We start from the raw sequence: 19,329 nt of genomic DNA, 5'->3' as shown, positions 1-19,329 counted from the left end.
CAGATGGTCAACACCGAAATCAGATTGATTATATTCTTTGCAGCCAAAGATGGAGAAGCTCTATACAGTCAGCAAAAACAAGACCGGGAGCTGACTATGGCTCAGATCATGAGCTCCTTATTGCCAAATTCAGACTTAAATTGAAGAAAGTAGGGAAAACCACTAGACCATTCAGGTATGACCTAAATCAAATCCCTTATGATTATACAGTAGAAGTTAGAAATAGATTTAAGGGACTAGATCTGATACCTAGAATGCCTGATGAACTATGGACTGAGGTTCATGACATTGTACAGGAGACAGGGATCAAGACTATCCCCATGGAAAAGAAATGCAAAAAAGCAAAATGGCTGTCTGGAGAGGCCTTACAAATAGCTGTGAAAAGAAGAGAAGTGAAAAGCAGAGGAGAAAAGGAAAGATATAAGCATCTGAATGCAGAGTTCCAAAGAATAGCAAGAAGAGATAAGAAAGCCTTCCTCAGTGATCAATGCAAAGATAGAGGAAAACAACAGAATGGGAAAGACTAGAGATCTCTTCAAGAAAATTAGATATACCAAGGGAACATTTCATGCAAAGATGGGCTCGATAAAGGACAGAAATGGTATGGACCTAACAGAAGCAGAAGATATTAAGAACAGATGGCAAGAATACACAGAAGAACTGTACAAAAAAGATCTTCATGACCAAGATAATCATGATGGTGTGATCACTCAACTAGAGCAGACATCCTGGAATGTGAAGTCAAGTGGGCCTTAGAAAGCATCACTACGAACAAAGCTAGTGGAGGTGATGGAATTCCAGTTGAGCTATTCCAAATCCTGAAAGATGATGCTGTGAAAGTGCTGCACTCAATATGCCAGCAAATTTGGAAAACTTAGCAGTGGCCACAGGACTGATACAGGTCAGTTTTCATTCCAATCCCAAAGAAAGGCAATGCCAAAGAATGCTCAAACTACCACACAATTGCACTCATCTCACATGCTAGAAAAGTAATGCTCAAAATTCTCCAAGCCAGGCTTCAGTAATACGTGAACCGTGAACTTCCTGATGTTCAAGCTGGTTTTAGAAAAGGCAGAGGAACCAGAAATCAAATTGCCAACATCCTCTGGATCATCAAAAAAGCAAGAGAGTTCCAGAAAAACATCTATTTATGCTTTATTGACTGTGCCAAAGCCTTTGACTGTGTGGATCACAATGAACTGTGGAAAATTCTGAAAGAGATGGGAACACCAGACCACCTGACCTGCCTCTTGAGAAACCTATATGCAGGTCAGGAAGCAACAGTTAGAACTGGACATGGAACAACAGACTGGTTCCAAACAGGAAAAGGGGTACGTCAATGCTGTATATTGTCACCCTGCTTATTTAACTTATATGCGAAATGCTGGGCTGGAAGAAGCACAAGCTGGAATCAAGATTGCCGGGAGAAATATCAATAACCTCAGATATGCAGATGACACCACCCTTATGGCAGAAAGTGAAGAGGAACTCAAAAGCCTCTTGATCAAAGTGAAAGAGGAGAGTGAAAAAGTTGGCTTAAAGCTCAACATTCAGAAAACGAAGATCATGGCATCTGGTCCCATCACTTCATGGGAAATAGATGGGGAAAGAGTGGAAACAGTGTCAGACTTTATTTTTGGGGGCTCCAAAATCATGGCAGATAGTGATTGCAGCCTGAAATTAAAAGGTGCTTACTCCTTGGAAGAAAAGTTATGATCAACCTAGATATTATATTGAAAAGCAGAGACATTACTTGCCAACAAAGGTCCATCTAGTCAAGGCTATGGTTTTTCCTGTGGTCATGTATGGATGTGAGAGTTGGACTGTGAAGACGGCTGAGTGCCAAAGAACTGTGGTGTTGGAGAAGACTCTTGAGAGTCCCTTGGACTGCAAGGAGATCCAACCAGTCCATTCTAAAGGAGATCAGTCCCGGGTGTTCTTTGGAAGGAATGATGCTAAAGCTGAAACTCCAGTACTTTGGCCACCTTATGCGAAGAGTTGACTCATTAGAAAAGACTCTGATGCTGGGAGGGATTGGGGGCAGGAGGAGTAGGGGACAACAGAGGATGAGATGGCTGGATGGCATCACTGACTCGATGGACATGAGTTTGAGTGAACTCCGGGAGATGGTGATGGACAGGGAGGCCTGGCGTGCTGTGATTCATGGGGTCGCAAAGAGTGGGACACAACTGCGTGACTGAACTGAACTGAATAAATTCTTCAGAGAATTGAAGAGGAGGAAATTGTCCCAGTCATTCCATGATGCCAGTGTTACTATGATGCAAACCAAAGACATTATGAAAAAAAAAGAAAATTATAGACCAATATCCCTCATAAACCTAGATGGAAAAATTCTGACAATGTTAAAACATAGAATCCAACCATTTATTAAGATTATCTACAAATTAGAAGAATGTATTTGCAAATTACATGTCTCATGAAGGATTTGTATCCATATTATATGTAAATGTCTTTCAAAACTCACTAAGAACAAATAACCCAATAAAAACTTGTACAAAAAGTTTTAACAGGTGCAGCCAAGGAAGATGGTGAAAAGCACATGAAAAAACACTCAGCATAATTAGTTGCAAGGAAAATGCAAATTAAAATCCAAATGTTGTACACACCATTAGAATGTCTAAAATCTTAAAAGACCAACTGTATCAAGTAGTGACAAGGATATAGTTACATTTGTCTTACCCACTGCTAGTGTAAATTTAAAATAGTACAAGTAATTTGGAAAACATGTTGATTGTTTTTTAAAAGCGTAAACATATATCCACCAGATAGTCTAGCCACTTAGAGGTCTTTCATTCCAAGAGAAATCATCATATGTTCATACAAAGATTTGTATACAAATGTTAATGGCGACTCTATTTAGAATAGCCAAAGCTGATATAATCCAAATGTCCATCAAGAAGTGAATGAATAAATAGATTGGGGCATGTCCATGTGGGACTTCCCAGGTGGCACAGTGGTAAAGAATCCACCTGCCAATGTGGGAAATGCAAGATATGCCAGCTCGAACCCTGGGTCGGGAAGAACCCCTAGAGTGGGAGATGGCAACCAACTCCAGTATTCTTGCCTGGAAAAAATTCCATGGACAGAGGAGCCTGGCAGGCTACAGGCCATGGGGTCACAAAGAGTTGGACATGACTGAGCAACTGAACACACACACTTATCTATGTAAATAAAAAAGAGATCACATTTTGATACACACACAACATGGATAAATGTCAAAATAATTACACTGAATGAAAGAAGCCAAACAAGAAAAAAAGAGTGCTACATACTGGATGATTCTATTATATAAAAGTCCATAAAATACAGACTAAAAGTGTTGGAAACCAGAGTAGTGCTTATGTGGAGATACAGAAGGACAAGGAGTGGAAGGGAGGGTATGAAAAGAAATGATGGGTATGTTCTCCACCTCAATTGTTTGACGGTTTCATGGGTGTATAAATATCAAAGCTTATCAAATTGTAAAATTGAAATATGGTAAGTTTACTTATACCTCACTAAAACTGTTGCAAAGTGTAAGAAAGTAGAAAAAAATGAACATTGCCCATCACTCTTCCTAGTCCCTCCGAATTTCCACAGCTCGGACTTAAGCTTTTTTCCATGTTGTCTGGCCCTTCTTTTTTCTCTCACCTCATTTCATTAATTTTCTTATGCACAGCAAGTCAACTCTCTCTCCTTCCTTTACCCGCTTGCCTCCTTTGCATATCCAAGATCAGCTGTAAAATGTTGGTTGTTAGATTCTCACCAGACCATGTTCCTGTAGAAAGGAATTCATACCTTAAGACTGTGGGGAAAGCTTGCTCCCTTGCTTGCTTGCTTTGTCTAGCTCGATCTCGTATTATGAATCAGCCGTGTTATCCTGATGGCTCAGGATCATCACTGTCAATATTGACATCTACGGAAACCTGTTTCATCCTTATTCAAATAGATTTGGATTGCTGAGATTTAAAAATTCTCCAAGTTGGTTTTCTTTCCTCATTGTCAGTTTGTCAGTTGTCACTTTGGCTGCTTTCATGTGCTTATTTAGAGAATCTTCATTCTTCTTTCTTTGTAATTTCCTTTCTCTAATCTGTTTTGATTCAGGAAACCTGTAACAGGGAGTAAGAATGGCATATAAATTTGGAACAAGTATAGAAGCTGAGTGGATAATAGAGCCTTATTTTTTTGAGTAAGGTGCATTGGATTTGTGCCATTGATATTGACACTCTTACCTTTTTTCAAAATAAATAACACTTCAATGACGTTACTGTATCTAATTCCCCACAGACACCATAGGACCAAGCATTTCTGTATTCTCAGTTGAAGAAAGTGTCCATTTCCCACAGCATAATTTGTCAGAGTTGTCAGGCAGCTCTTTTTGCAAAGGCTAGATATAAATGCACAGATTCTTTTTATTTATGTAGATGTTTCCAATATGTCCTTTTGTAGATAACATAGTATTATTTAATCAATCTGTTTTATAATCAATAGATTATTTAAGTGAAAGCTGTTGGAATAACACCTTAAAGTAAATTTTACCACAACAGTAGCAGTCTGTAATCTCTCCTAGTTTAATGTTCAAATAGTATGATAAAAAATGCTGTTAAAGCACTGGAAATGTAGTTGAATAGTATTATGTCTAGGCTAACCTGAGTTCAGATTTATAACTTCAACAGTAAGTATTTAGTATTCTCTAGCTTTTCTTACACTCTGAAATACTCTTCCAATGTAGAATTCACAAGATCTAAATTTGTAAGATCCTATTTGATTTATCTTTTGGTATATAATGATTCTTGAAGTGAGAACATTACTAAAATGGATAACTAAACATTTATTTTAAGCAATCCTTTTCCCATATCACTCTATTGTCTTTGTGTTACCTCTCTTAGTTCAAGCCTCAACAAATCCATCTTTGCTAGGAGATGATTATGGCTCAGAGACTGTCATTTAGAAGGTTTTATTTTGCCCCAAGACTTGGAGCTGCCTTCAGAAAAGGATCACTGTTCTTCCTCATTTCAATACCTAAGGGACAGGAAATGCTTCCTCCGCTTACCCCACAGCTTGAATGAAATGTGCCTAGGGATAAAGTCACGGATGTGCTTAGTTCTTAATTTGCTTGACCATTTGACAGCACTTGATAGTACTGACTAGTTACAACGTTGCAACACTGCCAGTCGTCATACTCTGAGCCACTTCTGTAACTCTTGATTTCCATGATATCGTGCTCTCCTAGGTTCTCTTTGTCCTTTCTGGAATCTCCATCACCTTTCTTTCTGTACCTGCCTTTAAATAAATGTTGGGATTCCCAAGGGTTCTCTTCTAGACTTTCTTCTCATCTCCTCACTTTAATCACAAATATGTGCTGATAATGTATTATTCTGCATACGTAGTTCAGAATGCTTTCCTAAAGGTAAACAGTGTACCAACTGCCTGCAAGAAAGCTCTACTTCTTTGTTCTTTGACTTTAGAAATGTGACACTTCTTTTTCTGCCCACAGGCAGCAGGTCCTCAGGGTTCATTAAAGGAAGGTGCCAAAGGTTCTCTTCAGAAAAGCTTTGGGGTGCTTAATGAAGCCAAGAAGTTAGCAAATGATGTAAAAGGTTAGTGCGATCTCTTTTTATTATTATTTTCAGTGCAATTGTAGCTGTAATTAGTAGGACATTTTATCAGATTATTGGAAAAATGTAATTGTTGTGCCATGGTTTATGATTATTTTTACTATCTAATCAGTTTTACTGTATTTTGCCTTCACATGTCATTTTGTACTGAGCATTACTTCAGAATTTTTAAACCTAATTTCTGTAACATCGTTTCATCTGCATCTTAAGTATAGGAACTTTTAATTTTTAAAGTATGGTAAATTTTACAGAGCATCAAATGCCACCCCTTTTGACTTTAGAAATTATGGTCACAAATGAATGAATAAGGCAGATACAGTATAAATGTCTTTGTGCAGCTTTCGATTTAGTGGGCCACATGTCTCAAAAAGCTTTTGCCTCTTAAATACATTTTTGTGTATTTTATTCCTAATTCAAAGATCAAAGTGCACAAAATATGTGTCTTGATATCGTATGGGTTTTGCATTAAAAATTCAATACAGCCCACATTCTAGATAAGTTATTATATTTATTATTTCATTCAAATATCTCCTGTTCTCATGTAATTGCCTCCTATTTCTGTCTTTGGTCTCATTCCTTCCCCTTTGCTGGCTTGCATTCAGCTCCCCACCCTTACTGAGATATTCATGTTCTCTGAAAACTTGCTGCCATTTCAAACCTCCACATTCTGCAGTGTTCATTCTTCTCTTTGGAACTCCTCATCATCCCTTTTTTCCAACCAACTACCTTCTACCAGACCCTCAAGATTTAGTCCAAATGTATCATCTCCAGGAGGCCTGGCACCCCATCTGAATTACATGCCTCCTCTCTGTGCACCCCGTTCTCATAGACTTGTCAAATCATCACAGCCATGGACTTAGCATCCATGTTCTAGAGGACAGTAGCAGGATCTTCTTTTTAGCTTTGTATTTTGGTGTATAGTATCACAGTGACTATCTCAATTCAGGAAATAAGCATATTTTTAAAATAAAGGAATAATGTTGGTCTTTACTAACTTTAGAAAGAAAAGAGATTTTTATCATTTATATTTGCCAGTGCTCTCAATGAATAGTCTTTTATTTCCAATAGAGGCTGGTATGGAATTACATGTTTTGTCTCCATTATAGATAGTACTCTGACAGTAAATGCTTTGGGATTGTGTATCATAAGTAAAATATGACCCCTTATATGTATAATCCTATGCAGGAAACTGTATTTGTTACAACCTGAAAAATAGCTGTAGAGTCAATCCGGTTTTCCTAATTTGGCAAGTTGGGTTATCTCATTATTTGGTCATCACGCCTTTCTCTCCAGTGCGCTTGCCCAGAGCTGACATCAGGGTGAGGTGAGAGAGGTTCAGCCACACAAGTGCCGAGTTAGATTCTGTTCCTATTTAAAATTTTTAATATTTTGCTCATATTGATCTTTTTTGAATTAAATGTGATTTAAAAAAAATACTGCATGAAAATGTTTTATCTTGAACACTGAGTTTTGGGGGGCTGCTTTGAATTTCACACCTGAGGTGAATGCCTGAGTCTCCTCACCCTGCTCCCAGCCCTGTCCTTGACTCTGTTTCCCCACAAACACTGGTGTTATGAAAATGAAAAAAGAGTCTCATGTTTTAAGAGTTTTTTCTCCAAGGGAAAAAGAAATCTAAGGACAGGTATGGTAGCCAGGGTTAGGTGACAGAAAGGTTCATTAGTTTAAATGCCCTTTTTTGTACTTCAGGTAGTACATTATTTAAAGTAATGAAAACCCACAAACTACTCAAGTAATAATTCCTCCAGAAATCCAAGCCAAGGCTCTGACGGAGATGGGAATGTTTTCCTGCTACATTATGACATTCCCCTGATTTGTGGCCAATTACACAGGTTATAAAACGGCTCTTAATCAGGGAAATGCCATATATTACCACCAGGAACTGCTGAAATAGGCCCTACAGAGCAAAATACTTGACAGAAGCTATTAAAATAGAGATTTAGTCATTTCTCTCTCTATGGTGCCTAGAGTTAGAAGGAATAAAAATGGTGAGGCAGTATACCCTCCATATTTCTAATGTGTTACTTGGTTCTTGTCAGTACAATACAGTTAGTCCATGAGCTTTAGTCATGAACAACTTAGAGCTTCTCCCTGCCATCCTTATGCTGTCCTTGCCTTCAGAGAACCAGAACTTGCCAGCAGCAGTTTGTTTTGCCTTTTAAGTTTTGAGTATATATTTATTAAAAGGAAATTTGCCCTTCTGCACATTTGCCATTTGAGACCAGTCTGTATCAAATTGATTGAATGTCCCTGGAGATAAAGATTGTTTTGTTGATGGATATGGGGCTTGATACAAATTGATGACCAAAAAAGCTAGAAGATAAATTGATGCCACTGGGTGAATTAATACTACTTTGCAGATTGACAAAGGATTTTGTCAAAAAAAAAAAAAAAAATAGCCAGGTGAGGCTCTCATGGAATGTGTACAGGGCAAGGATTGAAGTTGAGGATGATATATTAGAAGTGTGGAAATACTAAAATTCTACAATTATATACCTTATCTTATATAGAGTAACTTTTAAATTTTATTTGCCTCTTCATTTAACCCTACTTTTCAACTTTCCTCAAATAAGTGAAATTATTTAATTACTTAGGAACAAATAGATAACATCTCTATAAAATGAATGACATGCACATTGAATAAAAAGATCTATTCTCAAGCCCAAGGATATGGAATCAATGAACTGTATGACATATGATGTTGTCCAAAACACAGAACAGTGCCAGAATTACCCCCAAAATTAATCTTAATCAAATTAATCCATATTTTCCTTCTGTACCATGAGCTTCCAGATGCTGAGTCATTAAGACCAGACAAGTGTATCAAAATGGCTTTGCGATCATGAATATAACACACTTGCAATTACTAACCTGTTAAGAGTCTGTGTTGTTATTTCAGATTAGATACAAACAGAATAAACAGGAATATTGTAGTGATATTAAACTGAAGTATGATTTAGGAATTAAAATTTGCAGGACACTAATCTTCTCAGTCTGCTGGCTTTCTGAATAAAGTAGCTATTCTTCTCTCCCAATAATAAATAAATAAAAGTATTTTTATATTATTAAAAATAGACTCCTGTTGGGAATTCCCTGGTGGTCCAGTGGTAAGGACTCCATACTTTCATTGCCAAGGGTGGGGATTCAATACTTGATTAGGCCACCAAACCCACAAGCCACATAGGACAGCCAAAATATTATACATATATATATAGTGGTTTAGTCACTAAGTCGTATACGACTCTTGCAACCCACGGACTGTAGCCCTTCAGGCTCTTCTGACCATTAGATTCTCCAGGCAAGAATACTAGAGTGGACTGCCATTTCCTTCTCCAAGGGATCTTCCCAACCTAGGGATCGAACCCGGGTCTTTTGCACTGCAGACAGATTCTTTACTGACTGAGCTACCAGAGAAGTCCCAGTATGTATGTGTGTGTATATATATATATATGTATATAATATATATTTGGAGAAAGAAATGGCAACCCACTCCAGTAGTCTTACCTGGAGAATCCCATGGACAAAGGAGCCTGGCGGGCTACAGTTCATGGGGTCGCAAAGAGTCGGACATGACTGAGTGACTAACACACACACACACATAATATATAGTATAATATTTATATTATATTATATTATATGTATTTTTTGCATAATTTGCATACTACCATTTGCCAGAATCCCAAAAGTAGGCAAGTGGAAGACAAACAAACCATTCCATTGACAAAAAATAATTTTGGATTAAATGGATAAAGCCAACCCTGCATCCCCTAGCCTATTGTAGCCCGAGAACAAGCTAATATTTTCCTGTATGAATTGCTGATTCCTCATGCAGAGTTTTAGTTCCTCCTTTGGTGTGTGAACAGAGAAAATTGAGAAATTAAAATAGAGTTGGACTCGGTTTCAGAGTTTAAATGAGAAGTGGCAAAATAAGGGCCAAACACGAAAGGACAGAATCTGTTAGAACCAGAGAGTACTTGTCTCACTTAAAGGTACTTAAATTACATTTTTTTTAGAATACCTTGCTGGCCGAAACAGAAGGAGCCTGTAAACCCATACTCAGGCTTTGGAGCTTGTCCTAGAGGAACCACATGGAGTTTTTGATGTCTGGTTATTTTGGTTTCTCATTCAACTGGCTGAAGAGAGGACTGTCCTCTATCCTGATATCTTAAGACTTTGGAGATGATAGTGAAAGCGAAGTCACTCGGTGGTGTCTGACTCTTTGCAACCCCATGGACTGTAGTCTACCAGGTTCCTCCGTCCATGGGATTTTCGAGGCAAGAGTACTGGAGTGGGCTGCCATTTCCTTCCCCAGGGGATCTTTCTGACCCAGGGACTGAACCCAGGTCTTCCACATTTCAGGCAGACACTTTAAGGTCTGAGGCACCAAGGAAGCCCGGTAGACATGTTGCCAGACAAATCCCCCTTCTCTCCTCTCCTCAGGCTTCAGCTCTAATCTGGTAGTGGGAGGAAGAACATGTTCAGTTGCAGCAAATGGCTATTGAGGGCCTAGCGAGCACTGTGCCCAAGGCAAACAAGAATTGATTTGGCACTTTTTAATCAGGACAAAGTTTCCCGGTAACATGTACCATGCAAGGGAACCTCTAAGATCAGTAAATAGGGCCTGTGTTTATAGGAAGGCATGTTACCCCATCAAATCAATTGAAAGGAGGCCAGCAACAAGAATGGGATTCTGGATTTCACCCAACTTTCTTCCTTACTTAGCTGCTCTTCCTTCAGTATGAGTGTTGGGATCCTGCACTCAATGGTGGGGTTGACTTGGGGCCAGGTTCATGTAAGTAGATGAAAAATTACAGTAAAGTGACTTGAGATAAATTTTACCTCTTATGTTCTTAAAACATTCAAAGGCAAAAACATAATATAATAAAATTAATAAATTGTATAGAGTAATCAAGGGCTTCCCAGGTGGCTCAGTGGTAAAGACTCCAACTGCCAATGCAGGAGACATAGGAGACGCAGGTTTGATCCCTGGGTCAGGAAGGAAATGGCAACCCACTCCAGTAGTCTTGCCTGGGAAATTCTATGAACAGAGGAGCCTGGTGGGCTACAGTCCATGCAGTCACAAAGAGTTGAACATGACTAAGTGACTGGGCTCGCATCCATAGAGTAATCACATATTATAAAATGTGGTAAAGTTAACCATTTTTGTATGTAAGTGAAAGTGTTAGTTGCTCAGTCATGTCCAACTCTGCAACCCATGGACTGTACCCCACCAGGCTCCTCTGTCCATGGGACTATCTAGACAAGAATACTGGAGTGGGTAGCCATTCCTTTCTCCAGGGGAATCTTCTTGACCCAGATATCAAACCCAGGTCTCCTGCATTGCAGGCATATTCTTTACCATCTGATTCTGCAACAGAATCATTTAAGTCAAAGAAATTCTGTTTGAATACACTGCATACATATAGTAGCGCCAGCACTTTAACTAGCCCAAGTTAATGTGGTTCCAAAGATGATGTTTTTAAGCACTGCTGGATAAAAACACTAGCTTTTTGCCATGGTGTAGAGGTGACACATTACCATTCACGGCCCTAACAAATGTTTGATAAATGAGTGAATGGATGAGCATTGCAGGAATCTCTCATTACCAGAAAGGTCAAAATCAAGGTTTTCACCTCATACAGATCCCTTACCTCTTCCAAACTCTCTGCTTCAGAACTGTGGATAAAGCACTGCATAAGTTAACCTGCTCTCTAATTCAGAAGGGATACTGGGCTAAATGAGTTATAAGCTGGAATCAAGATAAACAGGAGAAACATCAACAACTTCAGATATGCAGATGATACTACTCTAATGGCAGAAAGCAAAGAGGAACTAAAGAGTCTCTCAATGAGGGTGAAGGAGGAGAGTTAAAGAGCCAGCTAAAAACTAAATATGAAAAAAATAAAAATCATGACATCTGGCCCCATTACTACATGGCAAATAGAGGGGGGAAGATGGAAGTGGTGACAAATTTCCTCTTCTTAGGCTCTAAAATCACTGGATGGTGACTGCAACCATGAAATCAGAAGACATTTGCTTCTTGGCAGGAAAGTTCCAACAAACCTAGACAGTGTGTTGAAAAGCAGAGACATTACTCTGCCTACAAAGGTCCATATAGTCAAGGTTATGGTCTTCCCAGTGGTCACTTACTGTTGTGAGAGCTGTACCGTAAAGAAGGCAGAGTGCCGAAGAACTGATGCCTTCGAATTGTGGTGCTGGAGAAGATTCCTGAGAGTCCCTTGTACAGCAAGGAGATCAAATCAGTCAGTCTTAAGGGTAATCAACCCTGAATAATCATCGGAAGAACTGATGCTGAAGCTGAAACTCCAGTATTTTGGTCATCTGATGTGAACAGCTGATTGGAAAAGTCTCTGATGCTGGGAAAGATTGAAGGCAGAAGAAGAAGAAGGCATCAGAGGATGAGATGGCTGGATGGCATCACCAACGCAATGGACATGAATTTGGACAAACTGCAGGAGATGGGACAGAGAGGCCTGGTGTGCTACAGTCCATGGAGTTGCAAAGGGTCAGACAAAACTGGATGACTAAACACCAACAATTCAGAAGGAGCCTGGACAACAAAGGATGAAACATGATTGTTACTTTGTAAAATACTTGTATAAAAAATCTTAAAAGAGAAGCCATTCCTCCATTTTTTGATAAAGAAGCAAATCATAAGTGATACTGAGTTTAAGTAGTAGCTCATAAGACAAATTTCATGATAATGAAAATTTTGTTTGCAAAATGTTATCTATATGGTAATTTGCAGTAGTTCCATTTAACTAGACCCCTTCAATATTAAAAACAATTCTACAAACTTCACCCTTATGAATGAGAGAGTCTCTCAAGGTATTTATTTGTGCTTTGTTATCCACTCCAGCATTCTGGCCTGGAGAATTCCATGGACTGTATAGTCCATGGGGTCAGAAAGAGTCAGACACAACTAAGTGACTTTCACTTTCATGTGAGTAAGTTAAAAATTGCATTTGAGGAACTTAATTAGATATGTTTGAATAGTCAAAATAGAACATTCCCATTAAAATATATAAAATCATTCTTGTATTTAGTTGATAATGGGGGCCATATATTAAGAACATATAAAAGGAAAATAAACAACTTTAGATTCTAGTTGATTCACTTTAAACACGGAAGAAAGTAAATCATAAATAACATTACTGAAAACTGGCAAAAATACCAAAGCAGTTCTCAACCCAATGTGAATTACCAAACCAATGTGAATTATTTTGTTACCTTTTAATAACTGCATAATAAATCCAGTACTTTCTCATACATCCTTCAACTGATTTCTCGTATCAGTCATATGAAGTTATCTTCATTTTACACATGTAAAAATGGATAGAAATGACAGTTGAACCCACATCTTCCAACTCTAGTCCTATAATTATTTCATTGCACTATACTACTTTCTCTAATGGCTAAAAAATGTAAAAGGATGCATCATCAATGATCAAAGAAATACTTGTAATAGCTTTATTTTGAATTATTACATAGTTCAATATTACCAGTTCCAATAAGCTAAATGCTAATAAATTTAGCACAGTAACAGGAACATGGTCAACATGAGTAAATTAGTACTGTTATTAATGGAAGTGACTTGCAACTGTGTCTAGTGATTTTCATTCTGAATATATCTACCTCACTCAGTGTTACACAACAAAGGGCACTGACATTGTCAGGCATGTTCACAGTCCAGCCTGGCTGCTCTGCTTCTTTTCCCTCAGTTTATGAGCCCTGTCTCTGCCAAACTCATTCCTGAACATTTGTCTTCTAATGTGTGGGGAGTGCATGAGAAAGGGAGAGCTAAAATTAGAGCATGTATATGTAGCCTTTGAGGTTCAGTGGGTGTGGTATCTGGAGAGAGTATAAGTGACTTAGCTATAGCTAATGGGTATGAAAAGTGAGGAAATAAGGAGAGAAAGGTGTGCGAGGTAGCACTGTGGATTACAATATGGCTCCTTTTCTTGTTTATCAAAAATTATGAGTTGGAATCGATTTATCTTAACTACCAATAATTCTCTTTTTGTCCATGTTACCATTCAAACTGAACCACATGGGTTCTTTCTTTCATTTTAATTATAGAAACCTCTGCCTCAGGTATCTTCATTTAAAGGCAGCCTTGGATCATTTATTTTCCTAGGTTTGCTTGGCTAACATTGTATAAGTTTTCCATTTTAAAATCTGCAGTTATTTTCTGCACACAACTTTTGTTTATCTGAAGAATTAGACTGACAAAGTGATAAAGTGTTTAGACTTGGTTTGAGAAATTCCAAAAGGTACTTCAGAGAAAAATGATCAGTGTATAAGAAAGGATAAACTAAGAAGAAAATAGAGTCAAATCCTGAAACAAAGAAATCAGAATAGGCTCAGAATATTCCCATTTTGAATTTCTAGTACAGAAAGCAGGGGAACAAAATTACTGCTTTGAAACTTGAGGAATGACAGTAACAATGTTCCTCAAATCAGTCTTTGTTCTGAATAATTGGCCTGATTGTTCAGCCAGTATTTGTTATCAGAATTCATAGAATAGTATAAACCAAGTAATGCCCTTTAAATTAATGGTTTTCTCAGTTATACATGAATATCTTGCTTGCCAGCACATTTTAAGTATTTCATTGTTTAAAAAGTCAAATCCAATCATGAAACTAAGAAATGAAATTTGTACTGTTCCATTTCCTTAATTGATTAAGACTTCTAAATTAATATCAAAAGAACAGCCTTTAACTATTCTCAGGGAATTTGTATAGATATCACAGTCATAGTGAGATTGTCTTTATTTCAAAAAGTATTCTTTCCATAACCTATTCAAAGATTTTATTTTAGTACAGTGAAAATAACAAGTATTAAAAGAAAGATAAATTGTGATTGACAGAGGAGAAAATCTAATTACTTGGAAAGTATATTTTGAAGGACTAGCATTGAAAATAATATCCTAGTGACTGAAATGGACATACTGATGTTTTAGAGCCATGTTTTTCTGGAATATTTTATGCTTTAGTTTTCTATGATGTTAGGTCTTTGGCTTGGAACCTAAAAGCAGATGCCTCCAACAATATTATGTGCTTATATTACTGTGGTATAACAGTGGTGTAATTCGTCTGCCTATAAAACCCTGATATGAAATGGAATGGATCATTAATTAATATGTTCAGTACTCTTTATCACATCCAGAACACTGATAGTTAAGAATCTTCCATCTATCTTCCCTTCCCTTTGCTAGTCTTCCCAGATGAAGCCAATAAAAACAAAGATTGTTCCCTAAGCTGCCAGTGGCTTGTTTCGTTCCTCCAAGAAGCCAGATGCACTACCTCAACAAGGGGTGGACACACAATCCAATCAAAACTGCTCTGCTCTGTTCAGTGAGATGTAGTCTCTCCTGGTCTGCCCACTCTGGGTACCAGCAAAGTGATGAGAGCGACAGTCGGTGTTGGTAGATAATGGTCTTCAGCATTTCAAGTTACTTTTTTTCTTTAACTTCTTTAAATGAAAAAACAAAAATATTTGCACAGAGAAAACAAATTAACCAGCACAACCAGGTATAAAATGCAAGTACATTATTTAGTATATCATCCTTCACACCATTGTTATCTTTCTTGTATCATTCCTGGTTTTTATCTGCTATAAAATACAATGTTATATACAAACTAAAAACATTTGAACATGTTAAAAAATTAGTGGAGAGAAGCTGGACAAATTATACTAGTAATACTGCATTGTCTGAATCCCCTGCGGATGAGATGGTAAAGACTATGCCCGCAATGCACGAGACCCAAGTTCGATCCCTGGGTCAGGAAGATACCCTGGAAAAGGGAATGGCAACTCACTCCAGTATTCTTGCTGGAGAATTCCATGGACAGAGAAGTCTGGCAGGCTACAGTCCATCAGGTTGCAAAGAGTCAGACACAACTGAGCAATCACTTCCACTTCCACAGTAAATGATATATTTTAATGTTAAAGAAAGCATGCTAAAGTAGCAAGAAAAAACCTATATAAAGCCTACATAAAGTAATTTGTAAAATTTTATTTTCTCTATAAAAAACAAAAATGTGCCAGAGGCTATTTTTTCATGCCTTTGATTTTTATTTTTTTCAAATATTACTGTGATGTTTAGTAAAGTTGGGAGATTCTGCTTAACAGTCATATCTATTTGAGATTTTTAAAAACTAATTCAGTGTCCATTTTGATAATAAAGTTTTAAAAATAATGACATTTGAGTGATATCAAGAGGGTATCATTATAAATGCAATAAAAGACCAAATCTTCCAGTTTTTCTCCATAGAAAACCATCAAATTAAGTCAAATAAAGGTTAGATACCAGAGAAAATATAATTGTTAAATTTATTTGTGTGTCACGTGGACATATAAATATATATTTTATAATCTGATCTGAAATATATTTGTATACAGATGCCAATAAGTTAAAATAAATCAATTTTCTTAATATTAAATAATTTCATATTAAAATAACCTGAAATTGTATAATATTGTTTTTATGTGGAATCTAGAAAAATGATGCACTCATTTTTGATGAATGCATGAAATGAACTCATTTGCAAGGCAAAAATAGAGACACAGACAAGAATAACAGATGTATGGATTCCAAGAGAGGAAGCAGGAGTGGGATGAATTGGGAGATTGGGATTGACATATATACACTACTATGTCTAAATTAGATAACTAGTGAGAATCTACTGTATAGCACAATGAACTCTACTCAACACTCTGCAGTGACCTAAATGGGAAAGAAATCCAAAAAATAGGAGATATATATGAACACATAACTGATTCACTTTGCCATACTACAGAAACTAATACAACATTGTAAAGAAACTATGCTCCAATAAAAAGTAATTTTATAAAATAAAATAACCTGAAATTTTATATCCATCTGTAAGTTCACAGATGACTAAACTTGTTTCATCCTTTTTTGTTTTCTGTTCACAGAAAATGATGACCGACTGAATGGCTTGACAGCCAGATTAGACAATGCCAATAGCAGAAACGGGGATCTCCTGAGAGCTTTGAATGACACTTTGGACAAGCTAGCAGCCATTCCAAATGGTAAGAACTCCAGACAATGCAAACTATCCTAATAGAAATGCACTGTTTAAAATGTTCCAACTTCTGCCTGTATTTCCTAGCACTATATTTGTCCCATTGTCAGGCTATTAGATAATGGTTTTCTTACTTACGAATTCTTTGTAAGAATGAGAAACTGAGAAACTATTTGCACCATGATGTTTATCATTTGTTAACTGACATTTGTAGGAATAAATTACAAAAAAGAAAATAATAGATGTCTTGTTATTGTATTGTTCTTCCACATTTCAGCCCAGGAAATCTTATATTGGTGGGAAAGAATAAAATCATACAGACACTTTCCTCTAAAATGTCGATTTATTACCACAAAGTTGAAGGTTATTACAGTATCTACAGGGCTCCCCAGGTGGCCTAATGATAAAGAACCCACCTGCCAATGCAGGAGACATAAAAAATTCAGGTTTGATCCCTGGGTCAGGAAGATCCCCTGGAGGAGGACATGGCAACCCACTCCAGTATTCTTGCCTGGAGAATCCCATGGGCAGAGGAGCCTGACAGACTATAGTCCATGGGGCCAGAAAGAGTTGGGCACAACTGAAGCAATTTAGCACGTACACAGTATCAGTATCTACAGTAATAGGTGAGAACCAGCTGCCTTTCGGCACATTTTTCTTGGCAAAAACATTAAGGTGTTAAGATTGAACCATGTCTATAATATCTTTTTATGCATTACCTGTTATTTGGAGTTAATGTTTGTTATTAGTTACTGAAAGCACTATTGTTTTGGGGATACTATTTTTATATTTTAATAGCATGATACAACAGTAGCAAGAGTTGCTACCATTTATTAAGCAAGGCTTATTCAGCATGTTTATGTCAAGTGTATGTTACCCTCATACTAATCCTACAAGGTGAACAGCATTATTATCTCCACTTTACAACAGACAAACTTAGATGGGACACTGAGGGCTATTGTTAAAAGAGACGTAAGATTCCAACCTCACAGTTTAACTTCAGGGGCTGTGATCTTAACCACTAATCCACAACATATTAGTAGGCACATAAATATATGTACAATGTACATTTTTTATAAAAATTATGGTGAAGGAAACACATCTATACCTAACAGGAACTATTAAAACCTTAATGATTTTTTTACTTTTTTGACATTAAAAAGCCTAAGTAACTTTACTGATTTTCATGTCACTTCTTCAGTAGTAAATATGTTCATAGAAAATATCCATTGCTGATAACAAATATAAATTGTTTACACAAACACATGGTCTAATATATCCGAAAAAGTCTCTCTCTACCAAAACTGAAATACATTCGTTCCCTCCCCCCAACCCTGGAAGTGCAGATTAAATGTTAAAACTACTTTCGATGAAGCTATATGATTCAGATGGATAAACTTCTCTCTTTAATATGTTCAGCAGCAAATCACAATATCGCCTTCCACAATGAACTTTTAGAATAATCACGTTGCTATTTTAAGGGCTAATCAGGTATTCATAACGAAGGTCCCTGAGAAAATTCAATTTCACTGAAAATGTACTTCATTTGCTATAGCTGAGTGAGACAAAGTTCAGCCTTTCCCTCGTGCCTGAGTCCCTGAGGTCACAGGCACAGCCTCTCTTTGACAAGCATGGATTAAGCCACTAACTCCAGATCCTTTGTTTTGTTTCTCATACCGTCTTCTGCTTACAGACACAGCTGCTAAACTGCAAGCCGTTAAAGACAAAGCAAGACAAGCCAATGACACAGCTAAAGATGTACTGGTGCAGATTAAAGATCTTCACCAGAACCTTGATGGCCTGAAGAAAAATTATAATCAACTAGCAGACAGTGTAGCCAAAACAAATGCTGTGGTAAAAGATCCTTCGAAGAACAGTAAGATCTCCTTTATCACTTTGATTGTTGCATTTATTTCTTCACACTCTAAAAGTATCCTAGACTCAACTGCTAGAGCAGGAAGGAGCCCTCAGAGTGATGCAGTCTGCCCTCCTCCCTTCGTAGACTGGCCCCAGGAATTGAATGCCTATGGCTCCAGAACTGGAATACAAGACTCCCAGCTCCTCACTTGAGCTTATCTTATTCAAATTTCATCCGTTAAGAGGAAATTAAGAATTCTCAAAGCCTGCATGGTATTTGGCATAGGGATGCCACGTACTTTTTAATCCTTTAGTATAATTGAAAATGCAGTTATACTTGGGAAATTATATCCTCAGAGTTGTTGAAATTCCATGGAACCTAGAGGTCAAGGAGCACTCTAATTAGCAGACCTGTTAGAAGAGAATACTAAATGGGATCAACTTGAATGCATTCAAATTTGGAAAATACTGGTCTTTTATTACTTAAGATTCTAGTTAAACATTACCAGGAAATTAAAATATTTGCCTAGTTTATCAAGAATATTTCTTCATGTCTTTTATATATTGCATTAAACTACATTGAGTTAAATATGGATTTACTGAGAAAATGTGGGAGAACTAAATATAGTAATTTAAATTATTAAGTAATGAGCATTATAATTTTTAATATTGTTTTACTCTTTCAAGTAATAAAATGCTATCTTCATATGTGCTTGTACCAAAGGAGATGCTTGATTCTTTGTACTTTACAGTCTCAAGTGATT

At 37.1% G+C, this 19,329-nt stretch overlaps 1 protein-coding gene across 3 annotated transcripts in view; it reads left to right on the top strand.

Moving 5' to 3' along the window:
- The window catches only part of LAMA2 (laminin, alpha 2), a 705,371-nt gene that overhangs the window by 593,877 nt on the left and 92,165 nt on the right, over positions 1–19,329 (top strand). For all 3 annotated transcript variants that reach the window (XM_010834646.1, XM_010834645.1, XM_010834644.1), the window contains exons 41-43: positions 5,498–5,600; positions 16,599–16,715; positions 18,402–18,584. In XM_010834646.1, coding sequence (XP_010832948.1) covers positions 5,498–5,600; positions 16,599–16,715; positions 18,402–18,584 — 403 coding nt within the window. The remainder of the gene's footprint in view (positions 1–5,497; positions 5,601–16,598; positions 16,716–18,401; positions 18,585–19,329) is intronic.

This window comes from Bison bison, unplaced genomic scaffold (assembly GCF_000754665.1).
Source record: "Bison bison bison isolate TAMUID 2011002044 unplaced genomic scaffold, Bison_UMD1.0 scf7180017864035, whole genome shotgun sequence".
In the NCBI taxonomy this organism is placed as follows: domain Eukaryota; kingdom Metazoa; phylum Chordata; class Mammalia; order Artiodactyla; family Bovidae; genus Bison; species Bison bison.
Note: the sequence above shows the minus strand (reverse complement) of the source record. Positions and strands in the feature narration are given on the sequence as shown.